The 15,713-nt window shown below is 45.7% G+C and overlaps 1 protein-coding gene across 1 annotated transcript in view; it reads right to left on the bottom strand.

The window, feature by feature from the left end:
* Positions 1–15,484, bottom strand: part of fa70b (FAM70B) — a 34,100-nt gene extending 18,616 nt beyond the window's left edge. The window contains exons 1-4 of the mRNA NM_001141443.1: positions 15,336–15,484; positions 14,077–14,219; positions 12,661–12,723; positions 643–732 (exon numbers count right to left, since the gene is read on the bottom strand). Of these exons, the coding sequence (NP_001134915.1) occupies positions 643–732; positions 12,661–12,723; positions 14,077–14,219; positions 15,336–15,396 (357 nt within the window). The 5' untranslated portion in view covers positions 15,397–15,484. The remainder of the gene's footprint in view (positions 1–642; positions 733–12,660; positions 12,724–14,076; positions 14,220–15,335) is intronic.
* Between the last annotated feature and the right edge of the window lie 229 nt (positions 15,485–15,713).

Below are 15,713 nucleotides of genomic sequence, written 5' to 3'. Positions count from 1 at the left end.
GCACAATTCTGGACCATGGGTCCTTTGCATCTTGCCATTTCCCTAGAAATGTACACATTAATATTATCTTGCATTGTCATTGTGTAGCTTTGCATTGTTCCACTTTGAGATTTAAATGTGTTTTAAAGTTTATTGAAAGTATTAACGTTTCTGTATATTGTGCCATTTGGCATGGTAAATGGAACATTTGATCTTGTGTGAAATTTTCGGTTGGGTTAACACATTGAAATGGGAGGAGAGGACGCTCTCTCACCCAAAAGTTTCTCATGATCTCACTCATCCACAGGGAGTGAGGCTCCATCAATCTGCTGTCAACATTACAGACAGGGTGGGTCAATCTCCATCCACACACATTGAAACACTCATGCATGAACACTAATATCATAGCTATGTTTACAAACACTCTCATGCATGACATCGAGATCAGAGACTGGGGAAAGAGAAACTGAGATCAAGCCTACTGCCGACAAAATAAATGAAAAACAAATGAGTTGTTTTCCTCCTACTATTGCTATTTTCACTCTGAATGAGAAATACATTTGTTTTAGATTCGATTTTCATTTACGGTCACAATTGTCTTAAATACCATGTGATACAGTATGTTGAGCTGAAAGACACACAGGGAGCAGCAACGTGACTCACCATCTTCAAAACGATGAAGACGCCATCCACCACCAGACACAGGAAGGAGGCAATGATTCCGAAGCTGAGGAAAACAATGGCCGCCACAAGCTGGAGAGAAAAGGAAAAATACATTATTCAAAAAGATAGTAACATACACACATGACTGAGCACATGCTAGTAGGACTAATGTTTAACAACAAAACTAGGAAGACAGTACACTGCGTATATCCTTCCAAGTGGGTTGTAGCAATCCCACTTGCACAGACGTCAATTCAACGTCTATTCCACATTGGTTCAAGGTCATTTCATTGAAATGACATGGACACAACTTTGATTCAACCAGTGTGTTCCCAGTGGGATGTTTAAAGCTTTCAATTTCATCTGATGAAGAGAGAGTGAGAGAGAGAGGATATGAAGGAGCTGTGGCCGCCAGCAGACAAAGAGAAACAGATGCGGGAAGGGGTGGGGGGGGAGTTTGTGGACCTGGGGAAGCTTGCTCTGGGACGTGTTCATTACCCACTGGGAAAGAATTGGTTGCATCAACGTTGTTTCCACTTAATTTCAACAAAGAATTCAATCTGATGATGCTGGATCAACGTGGAAAACTGATTGGATTTGCAAAAAGTCATCAGCGTAAGGGAATTTCATATTTTCTTACCCTAACTTTTAACTTAAATCCAATGACATGGTGGACTTCATGTTGAAGTCACATTAGATGACATCTCAACGAAATGTAACTCAAAACTAGAAGTTGAAATGATATCTGTGCCCAGTGGGTAGGCACTAAATTGAAGAAAACTGCCAGAAACAGGAAGGGACTACAGTACATTGACTTCCCAATAAGAAATGCCTTTTTCCACAGTTGCAATTTTTTTTTAAAGTTTTCCATTACATGCCCTAATACCTAAACTCTTTTGGAAGAAACTAGCTAGCTAACGAAGAACAACAAAGAATATCTAGTTAACAGAAGAAAAGAAAGAGAAAATCAGGACAGAAGAAAAAGGATATCAAAGTGAAACAGTTCTCTAAAGACACAAGAGACAATAATACAAGAAACAACACTTCTGTAGCTTGTCAACTATGTGTCTGTCTATCCCTGTTCTCTCCCCTCTGCACAGGCCATACAAACGCTTCACACCGCGTGGCCGCTGCCACTCTAACCTGGTGGTCCCAGCGCGCACGACCCACGTGGAGTTCCAGGTCTCCGGCAGCCTCTGGAACTGCCGGTCTGCAGCCAACAAGGCTGAGTTCATCTCAGCCTATGCTACCCTCCAGTCCCTAGACTTCCTGGCGCTGACGGAAACATGGATTACCACAGATAACACTGCTACTCCTACTGCTCTCTCTTCGTCTGCCCACGTGTTCTCGCATACCCCTAGAGCATCGAGCCAGCGGGGTGGTGGCACTGGAATCCTCATCTCTCCCAAGTGGACATTCTGTCTTTCTCCCCTGACCCATCTGTCTATCTCCTCATTTGAATTCCATGCTGTCACAGTTACCAGCCCTTTCAAGCTTAACATCCTTATCATTTATCGCCCTCCAGGTTCCCTTGGAGAGTTCATCAATGAGCTTGACGCCTTGATAAGTTCCTTTCCTGAAGATGGCTCACCTCTCACAGTTCTGGGTGACTTTAACCTCCCCACGTCTACCTTTGACTCATTCCTCTCTGCCTCCTTCTTTGCACTCCTCTCCTCTTTTGACCTCACCCTCTCACCTTCCCCCCCTACTCACAAGGCAGGCAATACGCTTGCCCTCATCTTTATTAGATGCTGTTCTTCCACTAATCTCATTGCAACTCCCCTCCAAATCTCCGACCACTACCTTGTATCCTTTTCCCTCTTGCTCTCATCCAACACTTCTCACTCTGCCCCTACTCGGATGGTATTGCGCCGTCCCAACCTTCGCTCTCTCTCTCCCGCTACTCTCTCCTCTTCCATCCTATCATCTCTTCCCTCTGCTCAAACCTTCTCCAACCTATCTCCTGATTCTGCCTCCTCAACCCTCCTCTCCTCCCTTTCTGCATCCTTTGATTTTCTCTGTCCCCTATCCTCCAGGCCGGCTCGGTCCTCCCCTCCTGCTCCGTGGCTCGACGACTCACTACGAGCTCACAGAACAGGGCTCCGGGCAGCCGAGCGGAAATGGAGGAAAACTCGCCTCCCCTGCGGACCTGGCATCCTTTCACTCCCTCCTCTCTACATTCTCCTCTTCTGTCTCTGCTGCTAAAGCCACTTTCTACCACTCTAAATTCCAAGCATCTGCCTCTAACCCTAGGAAGCTCTTTGCTACCTTCTCCTCCCTCCTGAATCCTCCTCCCCCCCTCCTCCCTCTCTGCGGATGACTTCGTCAACCATTTTGAAAAGAAGGTTGACGATATCCGATCCTCGTTTGCTAAGTCAAACGACACCGCTGGTCCTGCTCACACTGCCCTACCCTGTGCTTTGACCTCTTTCTCCCCTCTCTCTCCAGATGAAATCTCGCGTCTTGTGACAGCCGGCCGCCCAACAACCTGCCCACTCGACCCTATCCCCTCCTCTCTTCTCCAGACCATTTCCGGAGACCTTCTCCCCTTCCTCATCAACTCATCCTTGACCGCTGGCTACGTCCCTTCCGTCTTCAAGAGAGCGAGAGTTGCACCCCTTCTGAAAAAACCTACACTCGATCCCTCCGATGTCAACAACTACAGACCAGTATTCCTTCTTTCTTTTCTCTCCAAAACTCTTGAACATGCCGTCCTTGGCCAGCTCTCCTGCTATCTCTCTCAGAATGACCTTCTTGATCCTAATCAGTCAGGTTTCAAGACTGGGCATTCAACTGAGACTGCTCTTCTCTGTGTCACGGAGGCTCTCCGCACTGCTAAAGCTAACTCTCTCTCCTCTGCTCTCATCCTTCTAGACCTATCTGCTGCCTTTGATACTGTGAACCATCAGATCCTCCTCTCCACCCTCTCCGAGTTGGGCATCTCCGGCGCGGCCCACGCTTGGATTGCATCCTACCTGACAGGTCGCTCCTACCAGGTGGCGTGGCGAGAATCTGTCTCCGCACCATGCGCTCTCACCACTGGTGTCCCCCAGGGCTCAGTTCTAGGCCCTCTCCTATTCTCGCTATACACCAAGTCACTTGGCTCTGTCATATCCTCACATGGTCTCTCCTATCATTGCTATGCAGACGACACACAATTAATCTTCTCCTTTCCCCCTTCTGATAACCAGGCGGCGAATCGCATCTCTGCATGTCTGTCAGACATATGAGTGTGGATGACGGATCACCACCTCAAGCTGAACCTCGGCAAGACGGAGCTGCTCTTCCTCCCGGGGAAGGACTGCCCGTTCCATGATCTCGCCATCACGGTTGACAACTCCCTTGTGTCCTCCTCCCAGAGTGCTAAGAACCTTGGCGTGATCCTGGACAACACCCTGTCGTTCTCCACTAACATCAAGGCGGTGACCCGATCCTGTAGGTTCATGCTCTACAACATTCGCAGAGTACGACCCTGCCTCACACAGGAAGCGGCGCAGGTCCTAATCCAGGCACTTGTCATCTCCCGTCTGGATTACTGCAACTCGCTGTTGGCTGGGCTCCCTGCCTGTGCCATTAAACCCCTACAACTCATCCAGAACGCCGCAGCCCGTCTGGTGTTCAACCTTCCCAAGTTCTCTCACGTCACCCCGCTCCTCCGATCTCTCCACTGGCTTCCAGTTGAAGCTCGCATCCGCTACAAGACCATGGTGATTGCCTACGGAGCTGTGAAGGGAACGGCACCTCCATACCTTCAGGCTCTGATCAGGCCCTACACCCAAACAAGGGCACTGCGTTCATCCACCTCTGGCCTGCTGGCCCCCCTACCTCTGAGGAAGCACAGTTCCCGCTCAGCCCAGTCAAAACTGTTCGCTGCCCTGGCACCCCAATGGTGGAACAAGCTCCCTCACGACGCCAGGACAGCGGAGTCAATCACCACCTTCCGGAGACACCTGAAACCCCACCTCTTTAAGGAATACCTAGGATAGGATAAAGTAATCTTTCTAACCCCCCCCTTAAAAGATTTAGATGCACTATTGTAAAGTGGTTGTTCCACTGGATATCATAAGGTGAATGCACCAATTTGTAAGTCGCTCTGGATAAGAGCGTCTGCTAAATGACTTAAATGTAAATGTAATGTAAGCTCAACGTTCAACACCATAGTACCCTCAAAGCTCATCACTAAGCTGGGACTAAACACCTCCCTCACACCTCCCTCTGCAACTGGATCCTGGACTTCCTGATGGGCCACCCTCAGGTGGTGAGGGTAGGTAGCAACACATCTGCCACGCTGATCCTCAACGCTGGAGCTCCACAGGGGTGCGTGCTCAGTCCCCTCTTGTACTCCCTGTTCACTCACGACTGCATGGCCAGGCACGACTCCAACACCATCATTAAGTTTGCAGACAACACAACAGTGGTAGGCCTGATCACAGACAACGACGAGACAGCCTATAGGGAGAAGGTCAGAGACCTGGCCGTGTGGGGCAAGAATAACAACCTGTCCCTCAACGTAACTCAGGACTCAGGAGATGATTGTGGACTACAAGAAAAGGAGGACCGAGCACGCCCCCATTCTCATCGACGGGGCTGAAGTGGAGCAGGTTGAGAGCTTCAAGTTCCTCGGTGTCCACATCAACAACAAAGTAGAATGGTGCAAACACACCAAGACAGTCGTGAAGAGGGCATGACAAAGCCTATTCCCCCTCAGGAAACTAAAAAGATTTGGCATGGGTCCTGAGATCCTCAAAAGGTTCTACAGCTGCAACATCGAGAGCATCCTGACTGGTTGCATCACTGCCTGGTACGACAATTGCTCGGCCTCTGACAGCAAGGCCCCACAGAGGGTAGTGCGTACGGCCCAGTACATCACTGGGGCTAAGCTGCCTGCCATCCAGGACCTCTACACCAGGCGGTGTCAGAGGAAGGCCCTAAAAATTGTCAAAGACCCCAGCCACCCCAGTCATAGACTGCTCTCTCTACTACTGTATGGCAAGTGGTACCGGAGTACCAAGTCTAGGACAAAAACGCTACTGCGACTCTCTGTTCATCATATATGCATACTCACTTTAACCATATCTACATGTACATACTACCTCAATCAGCCTGACTAACCGGTGTCTGTATGTACCCTCGCTACTTTTTATAGCCTCGCTACTGTATATAGCCTGTCTTTTTACTGTTGTTTTATTTCTTTACTTACCTATTGTTCACCTAACACCTTTTTTGCACTATTGGTTAGAGCCTGTAAGTAAGCATTTCACTGGAAGGTCTACCTACACCTGTTGTATTAAGCGCACGTGACAACTAATCTTTGATTTGATAAAACTCTAACTGTTTTAAAGTCACCATTGGCCTCATGGTGAAATCCCTGAGCGGTTTTCGTCCTCTTGGCAACTGTATTGATACACCATCCAAAGTGTAATTAATAACTTCACCATGCTCAAAGGGATATTCAATATCTGTTTTTTTTGTGTGTTTTGTTTTAAATCTATCAATAGGGGCCCTTCTTTGCGAGGCATGGAAATACTTCCTGGTCTTTGTGGTTGAATCTATTTGATATTCACTGCTCAACTAAGGGACCTTACAGATAATTGTATGTGTGGGATACAGAGATGAGGTAGTAATTCAAAAATCATGTTAAACAATATTATTGCACACAGAGTGAGTCCATGGAACTTATTATGTGAATTGTTACTCCTGAACTTATTTATGCTTGCCATAACAAAGGGGTTGAATACTTACTGACTCAAGACATTTCAGCTTTTTATTTTTCATTCATTTGTAACAATTTCAAAAAACACAAATCCACTTTGACATTATGAGGTATGCGTGTTGGCTAGCGACCAAAAAAATCTCAATTAAATTCAGGCTGTAACACAACAAAATGTGGAAAAAGTCAAGAGGTGTAAATACTTTATGAAGGCATTGTAGTACACTACCAGTCAAAAGTTTTAGAATACCTACTCATTCAATTTTTTATTTTTTTATTTACTGTTTTCTACATTGTAGAATAATAGTGAAGACTTCAACACATATGGAATCATGTAGTGAACAGAAAAGTGTTAAACATATCAAAATATATTTTGTATTTGAGATTTTTCAAAGTAGCCAGCCTTTGCCTTGATGACAGCTATGCAAACTCTTGGCATTCTCTCAACCAGCTTCATGAGGTGGAATGCCGCCGCCTTCTCACTCTCTTTCTTGCAATCTCTCTCTGTCTCTTTTTATCTACATTGAAGTATCATAAAAATTATTCTTTAACATTTATTGTGATTTTAATTGGAAATACTCTTGTTTTCTTATACGATTACAAGAACCGTAACGAGACAGAAATGAGCAGGTGAGAATAATTAGCTGCAGACTCCTTTATTTCATATTACAGCCTCACTAATGTTTACAGTTTTTCTAAATTCCAAGAAAACTGTGGTAAAATGTATTGATAACAGAACAACAGCTAACAAATACCCATCTGGCAATATTTTCTAAGAATCGACCTAACGAGTTGCTTTCTGTTTATACACTCAGTATCTGCCTCCTTTTTCACAGTGTTTTCTTCTACTGGATAAAATGAGATGGTATGGTATGGGGCAGCCTCACATGTACTCATCAATATCCTTATCCACTACACACACACATGCACGTTGTCACAGAATATGTCGTACTCGTTGCTGAAAATGTCATACTGGATAGAGAAGGACCAAGGCGCAGCGGGATTGTGGATACTCATTTTCTTTTAATGGTAAAAGGCAAAGCATCCGCCGGAAAACAAAACAATAAATGATACTCACAATATGGACAGTCTTACAGGCTATGCAAACGCAGTGCAAGAACAATTCCCCACAACCCCAAAGACAAACACACACACCTATATAGGACTTCCAATCAAAGGCAACTATACACACCTGCCTTCAATTGGAAGTCCCAATCACCAACACAACATTAAACAAACAAACCACCTGCCACATCCTGACCAAGACTAAGCAATACGCCCTCTGCTGGTCAGGACGTGACACACGTGCACGTGCACACACACCCACACATATTACTCTGTCCATCTTCTCTAACTTGTTAATGATTAGTCCTGCTGTATGAGCTGGAGAGTCAACACAACAGAACAGAGAGTACCATGGGTGTCACACCCTGATCTGTTTCACCTGTCTTTGTGATTGTCTCCACACCCCTCCAGGTGTTGCCCATCTCCCCCATTATCCCCTGTGTATTTATACCTGTGTTCTCTGTTTGTCTGCTGTCAGACAAACAGCCTACCAGCGTTTTTCCCTTGCTCCTGTCTTTACTATAGTTCCTGTTTTCTTGTTTCCCGGTTTTGACCATTCCTGCTTGCCCTGACCCTGCCTGCTGTCCTGTACCTTTTCCCTACCAATCTGGATTACTGACCTGGGGCCGATGAGAGCTTTTTTGGACTCTACCCTGGCTTCCGAGCTGGGCATCCCCACTCAGCCCCGCTCCATTCCCATGGACGTTAGAGCGCTGAACGGGCGCTCTATAGGCTGGGTCACCCACAACACCACTCCCATCAACCTACATGTGTCAGGGAACCACAGCGAGTCTATCCAGTTCCTGCTCATTAAGTCTCCTCAGATTCCTGTGGTATTCTTCGGGCTCCAGCGACACAATCCCCTAATTAACTGGTCTACTGGAGCCCGTTCTGCCACGCCCATTGCCTGAAGTCAGCACAACCTGCCCCGGGGTGTCTTCCTGGGGGCTCGGAAGTCGCCCCGGACCTCTCCGCCATTCCCGCGGAGTACCAGGACCTCCGGGACGTGTTCAACAAGGCCCCGGCCACGTCGCTTCCGCCGCACCGACCTTATGACTGCGGGATTGACCTGCTCCCTAGCACGACTGCGCCCCGGGGACGACTGTACTCTCTGTCAGGACCAGAGACCAAGGCGATGGAGACCTACATTGGGGACTCCCTAGCTGTAGGATTCATCTGACCTTCTTCTTCTCCCGCCGGTGCAGGGTTCTTCTTTGTGGAGAAGAAAGACAAGACCCTGCGCCCGTGCATTGACTACCGGGGTCTCAACGACATAACGGTGAAGAACCGCTACCCGCTACCCCTCATCTCCTCGGCCTTCGAGCTGTTCCAGGGGGCCACTGTGTTTTCGAAGCTGGATCTACGTAACGAGTGGAAGACTGCCTTCAACACGGCCAGAATGTCAAGCCGGATGCGCTGTCCCACCGCTATAGCCCCACAACTACGGCCCCGAACCTGAGACCATCCTTCCCACTTCGTGTCTGGCGATGGCACTTGGCTGGGGAATAGGGAAGCAGGTTCGTTAGGCGCAGTGTACCCAGCCCGGTCGGCCCTCCTCTAGACAACCTCCAGGTATTGACGACAATCGGATCGCCACCGGACCCCAGCTCCCCGGGATTGTCTCGGGCAGAAAGTATGGCTGTCCACACGGGATCTGCCCCTCCGGGTGGAATCCCGTAAACTCTCCCCCTGGTTTATCAGCCCATTTCCTATCTCCAAAATCATTAGCCCCTCTGCTGTTTGTCTTCTGTTGCCCTGTATCCTTCGTATACATCCTACCTTTCATGTGTCCAGAGTTAAACCCATGTCTCACAGCCCTTTGTCTCCGGATGTGGTTTGGACTGGAAAGACACAGCATTGGCCATGCTGAGTCTGTTAGCCTGAGCTTGTTGAAGATGGTTGGTGTGTAAAAGATTGGGATGCTCAACCCGGAATTCTACCCTAGAAACAGTATCTTTGTTTGCAGCAATTATAAGGCCATATGTTTCACTTCAAATATCAGCTGCTTATAATTATTTCTAGACATAGATCGGACATGACGTCTTGCTTCCAGACAAGCTAAACAGCTTCTTCGCCCACTTTGAGGATAACACAGCGCCACCGACACGATCCGCTACCAAGGACTGTGGGCTCTCCTTCTTCGTGGCCAATGTGAGAAAGACATTCTCAAGGCTGCTGGCCCAGACGGCATCCCTAGCCACGTCCTCAGAGTATGCACAGACCAGCTGGCTGGAGTGTTGATGGACATATTCAATCTCTCCCTATCCTAGTCTGCTGTCAAATCAAACCAAAGTTTATTTGTCACGTGCGCCAAATACAACAAGTGTAGACCTTACAGTGAAATGCTTACTTACAGGCTCTAACTAATAGTGCAAAAAGGTATTAGGTAAACAATAGGTAAGTAAAGAAATAAAAAGACAGTGAAAAACAGTAGCGAGGCTATATACAGTAGCAAGGCTATAAAAGTAGCGAGGCTACGTACAGACACCGGTTAGTCAGGCTGATTGACGTAGTATGTACATGTAGATATGGTTAAAGTGACTATGCATATATGATGAACAGAGAGGAGCAGTAGCGTAAAAGAGGGGTTGGCGGGTGGTGGGTGGCAGGTGGCGGGACACAATGCAGATAGCCCGGTTAGCCAATGTGCGGGAGCACTGGTTGATCGGTCCAATTGAGGTATTATGTACATATGTACATGAATGTATTGTTAAAGTGACTGTGCGTATATGATAAACAGAGAGTAGCAGCAGCGTAAAAGAGGGGTTGGGGGGCACACAATGCCAATAGTCCGGGTAGCCATTTGATTACCTGTTCAGGAGTCTTATGGCTTGGGGGTAAAAACTGTTGAGAAGCCTTTTTGTCCTAGACTTGGCACTCCGGTACCGCTTGCCATGCAGTAGTAGAGAGAACAGTCTATGACTGGGGTGGCTGTGGTCTTTGACAATTTTTAGGGCCTTCCTCTGACACCGCCTGGTGTAGAGGTCCTGGATGGCAGGCAGCTTAGCCATCCTGGATAGCAGGCAGGATAGAGTTGTGGTCGGATTTACCAAATGGAGGGCGAGGGAGAGCTTTGTACGCGTCTCTGTGTGTGGAGTACAGGTGATCTAGATTTTTTTCCCCCACTTGCTTCAAGATGTCCACCATTGTTCCTGTACCCAAGAAAGCAAAGGTAACTGAACTAAATAACTAAATGACTATCGCCCCGTGGCACTCACGTCTGTCAATATGAAGTGCTTTGAGAGGCTAGTTAAGGATCATATCACCTCCACCTTACCTGACATCCTAGACCCACTTCAATTTTCTTACCGCCCCAATAGATCCACAGACAATGCAATCGCCATCACACTGCACACTGCCCTATCCCATCTGGACAAGAGGAATACCTATGTAAGAATGCTGTTCATTGACTATAGCTCAGCATGCAACACCATAGTACCCTCCAAGCTCATCATTAAGCTCAGGGCCCTGGGTCTGTACCCCGCCCTGTGCAACTGGGTCCTGGACTTCCTGATGGGCTGCCCCAGGTGGTGAAGGTAGGAAACAACACCTCTAATTCGTTGATTCTCAACACAGGGGCCCCACAAGGGTGCATGCTCAGTCCCCTCCTGTACTCCCATGACTGCGTAGCCACCCATGACTGCGTGGCTACGCACGCCTCCAACTCAATCATTAAGTTTGCAGACGACACAACAGTAGTAGTCCTGATTACCAACAATGACGAGACAGCCTACAGAGAGGAGGTGAGGGCCCTGGGAGAGTGGTGCCAGGAAAATAACCTCTCACTCAATGTCGACAAAACAAAGGAGCTGATTGTGGACTTCAGGAAACAGCAGAGGGAGAACGCCCCTATCCACATCAACAGGACTGCAGTGGAGCAAGTGGAAAGCTTCAAGTTCCTCTGCGTACACATCACTGACAATCTGAAATGGTCCACCCACACAGAAGTGTGGTGAAGAAGGTGCAACAGTGCCTCTTCAACCTCAGGAGGATGAAGAAATTTGGCTTGGCACCTAAAACCCTCACAAACTTTTACAGATGCACAATTGAGAGCATCCTGTCGGGCTGTATCACCACCTGTTACGGCAACTTCTCCACCCACAACCACAGGGGCAAACTACCTGCCCTCCAGGACACCTGCAGCACCCGATGTCACAGGAAGGCCAAAAAGATCATCAAGGACAACAACCGCCCGAGCCACTGCCTGTTCACCCCACTGTCATCCAGAAGGCGAGGTCAGTACATGTCCCTCAAAGCTGGGACCGAGAGACTGAAAAACAGCTTCTATCTCAAGGCCATCAGATTGTTAAATAGCCATCACTAGGCGGCGTCCACCCAGTTACGTAACCCTGCACCTTAGAGGCTGCTGCCCCATATACATAGACTTGAAATCACTGGCCACTTTAATAATGGAACACTAGTCACTTTAATAATATTTACATATTTTTGCTTTACTCATCTCATATGTATATACTGTATTCTATTCTACTGTATTTAGTCCATGCCAGTCCGACATTGCTCATATATTTATATATTCCTCAATTCCATTCTTTTACTTTGAGGTTGAGTGAATTGTTGTGAATTGTTAGATATTACTACACTGTTGGATCTAGAAACACAAGCATTTCACTACACCTGCAATACCATCTGCTAAACATGTGTATGTGACAAATAAAATGTGATGTGATTTGATCAATACTATTATCCAATGAGTTTTAGGGGTTTTCCTTCAATGTTTTACAGGCCAGACCATATTTCTGTCTTTTACACCAAACTGAGGCTGTGGTTGTGACTTGGATACCACACCACTCTCTATTGTTAATCACTCCCACTCTCTTTGACAGATAAAAAAGACAATTAACTAAAAGATGCAGTATGGAAACACACTGAAACCAAAACTCAACCCCAAGTAACCTCTTTTGAAACTACTCCTTTGGTCATTAGCCCTGTGAATACTGTGCATCAGGGGCGAGCAACAGCAATGGGGTGTGCATTCCTTTTTAACAAATGGTCCAATATCAGCTAAATCAGTTGTTAAAGTGTTGGGCTGGGGAAAAAAAGCCTGCACACAGCCTGGAGTTACCCAAATCCATCTCTGCTGTGCATTGCTGCAACTTAAACCAAAAGGATGAGAGAGAGATGGATCAGGCAAGAACATGATGAGATAAGCAGGGGAATAGAGAGAGACCATTCAGATGGAAGAACAGTACAAATATGACAAATGAGTGAGAAGTATTATGTACCAGCTGTTTTCGGTTTTCCTCCAGGCAGAGTCCAAGAACACCCAGGAAGGATCCAAACGCCAACTGCAGAGATCAAATAGAACAGCCACTGTTAGAGAGATGCCAGAGGTTGGCTCTTACTGTTGAGAACTTTATGCACTATTAAAAGTCATATAACTGATGTTATTGTTATGGAAAGATTATTCCCTGGTGGACTACTACTACTACTACAGAATTGGGAGCGTCAATGAGCTGTGCAGTTGAATCACTCCACTAATGTTACCCCCAAATCAGAATAGAGTTGCAGTGATCCAGCGTGGACATAATAGAAAATGTACCTGCTAACAACATGGCTGTGTCTTATCCATGTCAATTTAATATTACAATTTATAGAGGTGGATAGAGGGCACACTTGCCACAAAGCCTGTTTTAGCATGGGCAGCGCCATTGGAGATTTTCACAATTTTCGAATAGTCAATTGGGTGGGACTTCCTATTGGTTGAGAAAAAGAAATTGACTACTTTAAAAACGGATAAGAACCAATAGCGCTTACTATGATGTCACAGAATCGTGGACTCTCTTTCCAACTATGATGCCACTACAAAACAGAATCAAACTTTTATTCAATATTCTCTATCTTAAATGTAGTAATCTCTCGTGGACAGTTCTACGTAAAAATAACTGCTACGGAAAGGAATGGGATGTGTGGGATAATGAGCCGCAGTAGTTCCAGCGTTTGGGTTTTTCGTCACTGGTTATTTGGACAAATGACAATTTCGCAGTTGTTAGCATATTTCGAATTTCCGAAGGGAAGGGGACATTCGGACCGTAACTTGCAAAGAGAGAAGGTGGAGCACCTCGTTCTACCATCTCTTGATCCAATTTGTTAATACGTATGGACCCATAATGTATTGAGCAGCTGACCAATTGCACAAGACTTTAGTTCTGGGTTAACCGAGATTATACACTTAGAAATAATCAGTCTTCAAATGTGTATAAAATCTACTGGAAAGATTTACTGACTGTGGTGTGAATAACAGCTGAAATATATGTTGTTTGTCTGTCATGTGCTATAATAAGATGAGGGTTTGTTCCACAATGGGAATGATGACAGCTCTCACGACATTTATGAGATTTTAATTGTCATGATTTGGAAGACATCTTGTTTTGTGGACAACGACTCACAAACCAGTTTCCCTATCCATCAATAATAGACCTGCCTTCTTGGCATTGCAACTTCTTTATTTTTAAGGTATGTGTAGTTTTTTTATGACAAAAAGAGAGAACATTTGAGAAAATGTGGTTGTTGTTAATAGTTCATTTATATGTATAGTGAGTAATTTTCACTAAAATGGCAGATTAACATAATGATGATTATGATGATAATGATGGTTTTAATAATAATGAGGATGATGATAATGATGAAGATGTACTTACAATGACTCCAGAGGCATATCCAGTGATGCTGAGGCTCTCTGTGCGAGTGGTGGTGTAGATCCCCAGAATGACCAGGACCAGGGACAGACAGAGCATGCCCAGTACCAGCCATATCGCCATCCTGTTCCTCCTCTTCATCAGCTCTGAACCCACAAATGCATATTCAGTCACAATACTATTTCCCTGTACAATGTATACTTAGCCCAGGTGGATTAAAGAAGGGTTAACACTTGGGGCCCCACAAAGTTTTGTCCTCAGAATCCACGTTGGCCCCACATGTGATTGCCATGTTGGGCATTATGTGGGCTCATTTAGGGCTTCATAACCACATGTGGGGCACTTTGATACTGAGGACAAAACGTTGTGGGTCCCTGACTCCCTGTTGGGTTTCCCTCATGGGGCCTGTGGAACAGCCCTTCATTAACCCATATGGGCCCCACATGGAAATGTTGGCTGGGACCATTTATGATTTTTTTTAAATAATAAGAAATTACATGTTTTTACTGAGAACTCTGGCACAGAGAGGGAGCAGATATGCTCCAGTCCATGATTTATTATTTTCAAAATAATAAGGATTATTAATATGATGGTAATAATTACATTTAAGATGTATTAAGGGCTCATTTATTGTGCGGAGTGTCATACTGAAAGGACAGTATAGAGAATACATATGAAAAACCCTCAGACAGAGAATAACTCCACATCTGCAAAACAGCTTTACCAAGTTTGCAAATTGATAATTAGACAGTATAATAACCACAATGGGCCGAATTCTAATTTGCGATCAGAGATCGAGATCCGTACATGAGTTACACGTCAGTCAGAGTTCTTTCCATTGGCAGGTCTCAAATTAGAATAAGGTCCAATGCAGAAAATCGTAGTAAATCTTTAAAAAAGACAGTTAAACCTGCAAATAAATGTAATATATTTCTTTATTTGATTAATGATTAGGCTAAACTACTTTGGAGATTATAGGTTATGTCAAAATGCTGTACAAATAATGTTTTTAAATAAGCATATAACTTGTATAGCCTTCATGTATACAGACAAAAATCACTTGCATTTTACTTGCCCAAAACGAAATCCTTTCAACTAAGCTATTTAATTTATGCTGTCATAATTTACAAAGCATAATATGGTTAAACAGTAGGCCTAATTCAAACAGTAGCCTAATTCAAATACAGTAGACTACACTAATTCACAGTATAGGCTAAACAGCCAAATAAACACGCATTGAATGATTGAACTCCATAGCCCACCGGCTTGACTGAGAGGGGGCTTCTCCCGATCCGCTGCGTCTCGAATGGCCCCGTTTGTCATGCTACCCAAACGGATGCTCCACGGAGTATAATATCCACAATATCCCTGAGTGAGCCAAGGGGCTGCGTCGGCTGTGCTAATTTCAGAACACCTCCGTAGGGTCTGTTGCGCATGGAGCTCTTCAAATGTTTTATAAGAGATCTGCGCGCACGGTTGGCAAACTTGTTCCCCAAATAAGCACGCATAAGATCCCTCTTCTAGTAGTCTACAACTGCGAGGATGCGCAGGAACGCTAGGCGTTTTCTTCGTAAGTCATTGAATCTTAGCGTGAATGCTTTTCTTGTTTATTCAGTTGGCCGGTTAAAAAAACAAACGCT

The sequence above is a fragment of the Salmo salar genome, chromosome ssa09 (assembly GCF_905237065.1).
Source record: "Salmo salar chromosome ssa09, Ssal_v3.1, whole genome shotgun sequence".
NCBI lineage: Eukaryota > Metazoa > Chordata > Actinopteri > Salmoniformes > Salmonidae > Salmo > Salmo salar.
The sequence above is the reverse complement of the archived record's forward strand: the minus strand, read 5'-3'. Positions and strand labels throughout refer to the sequence as shown.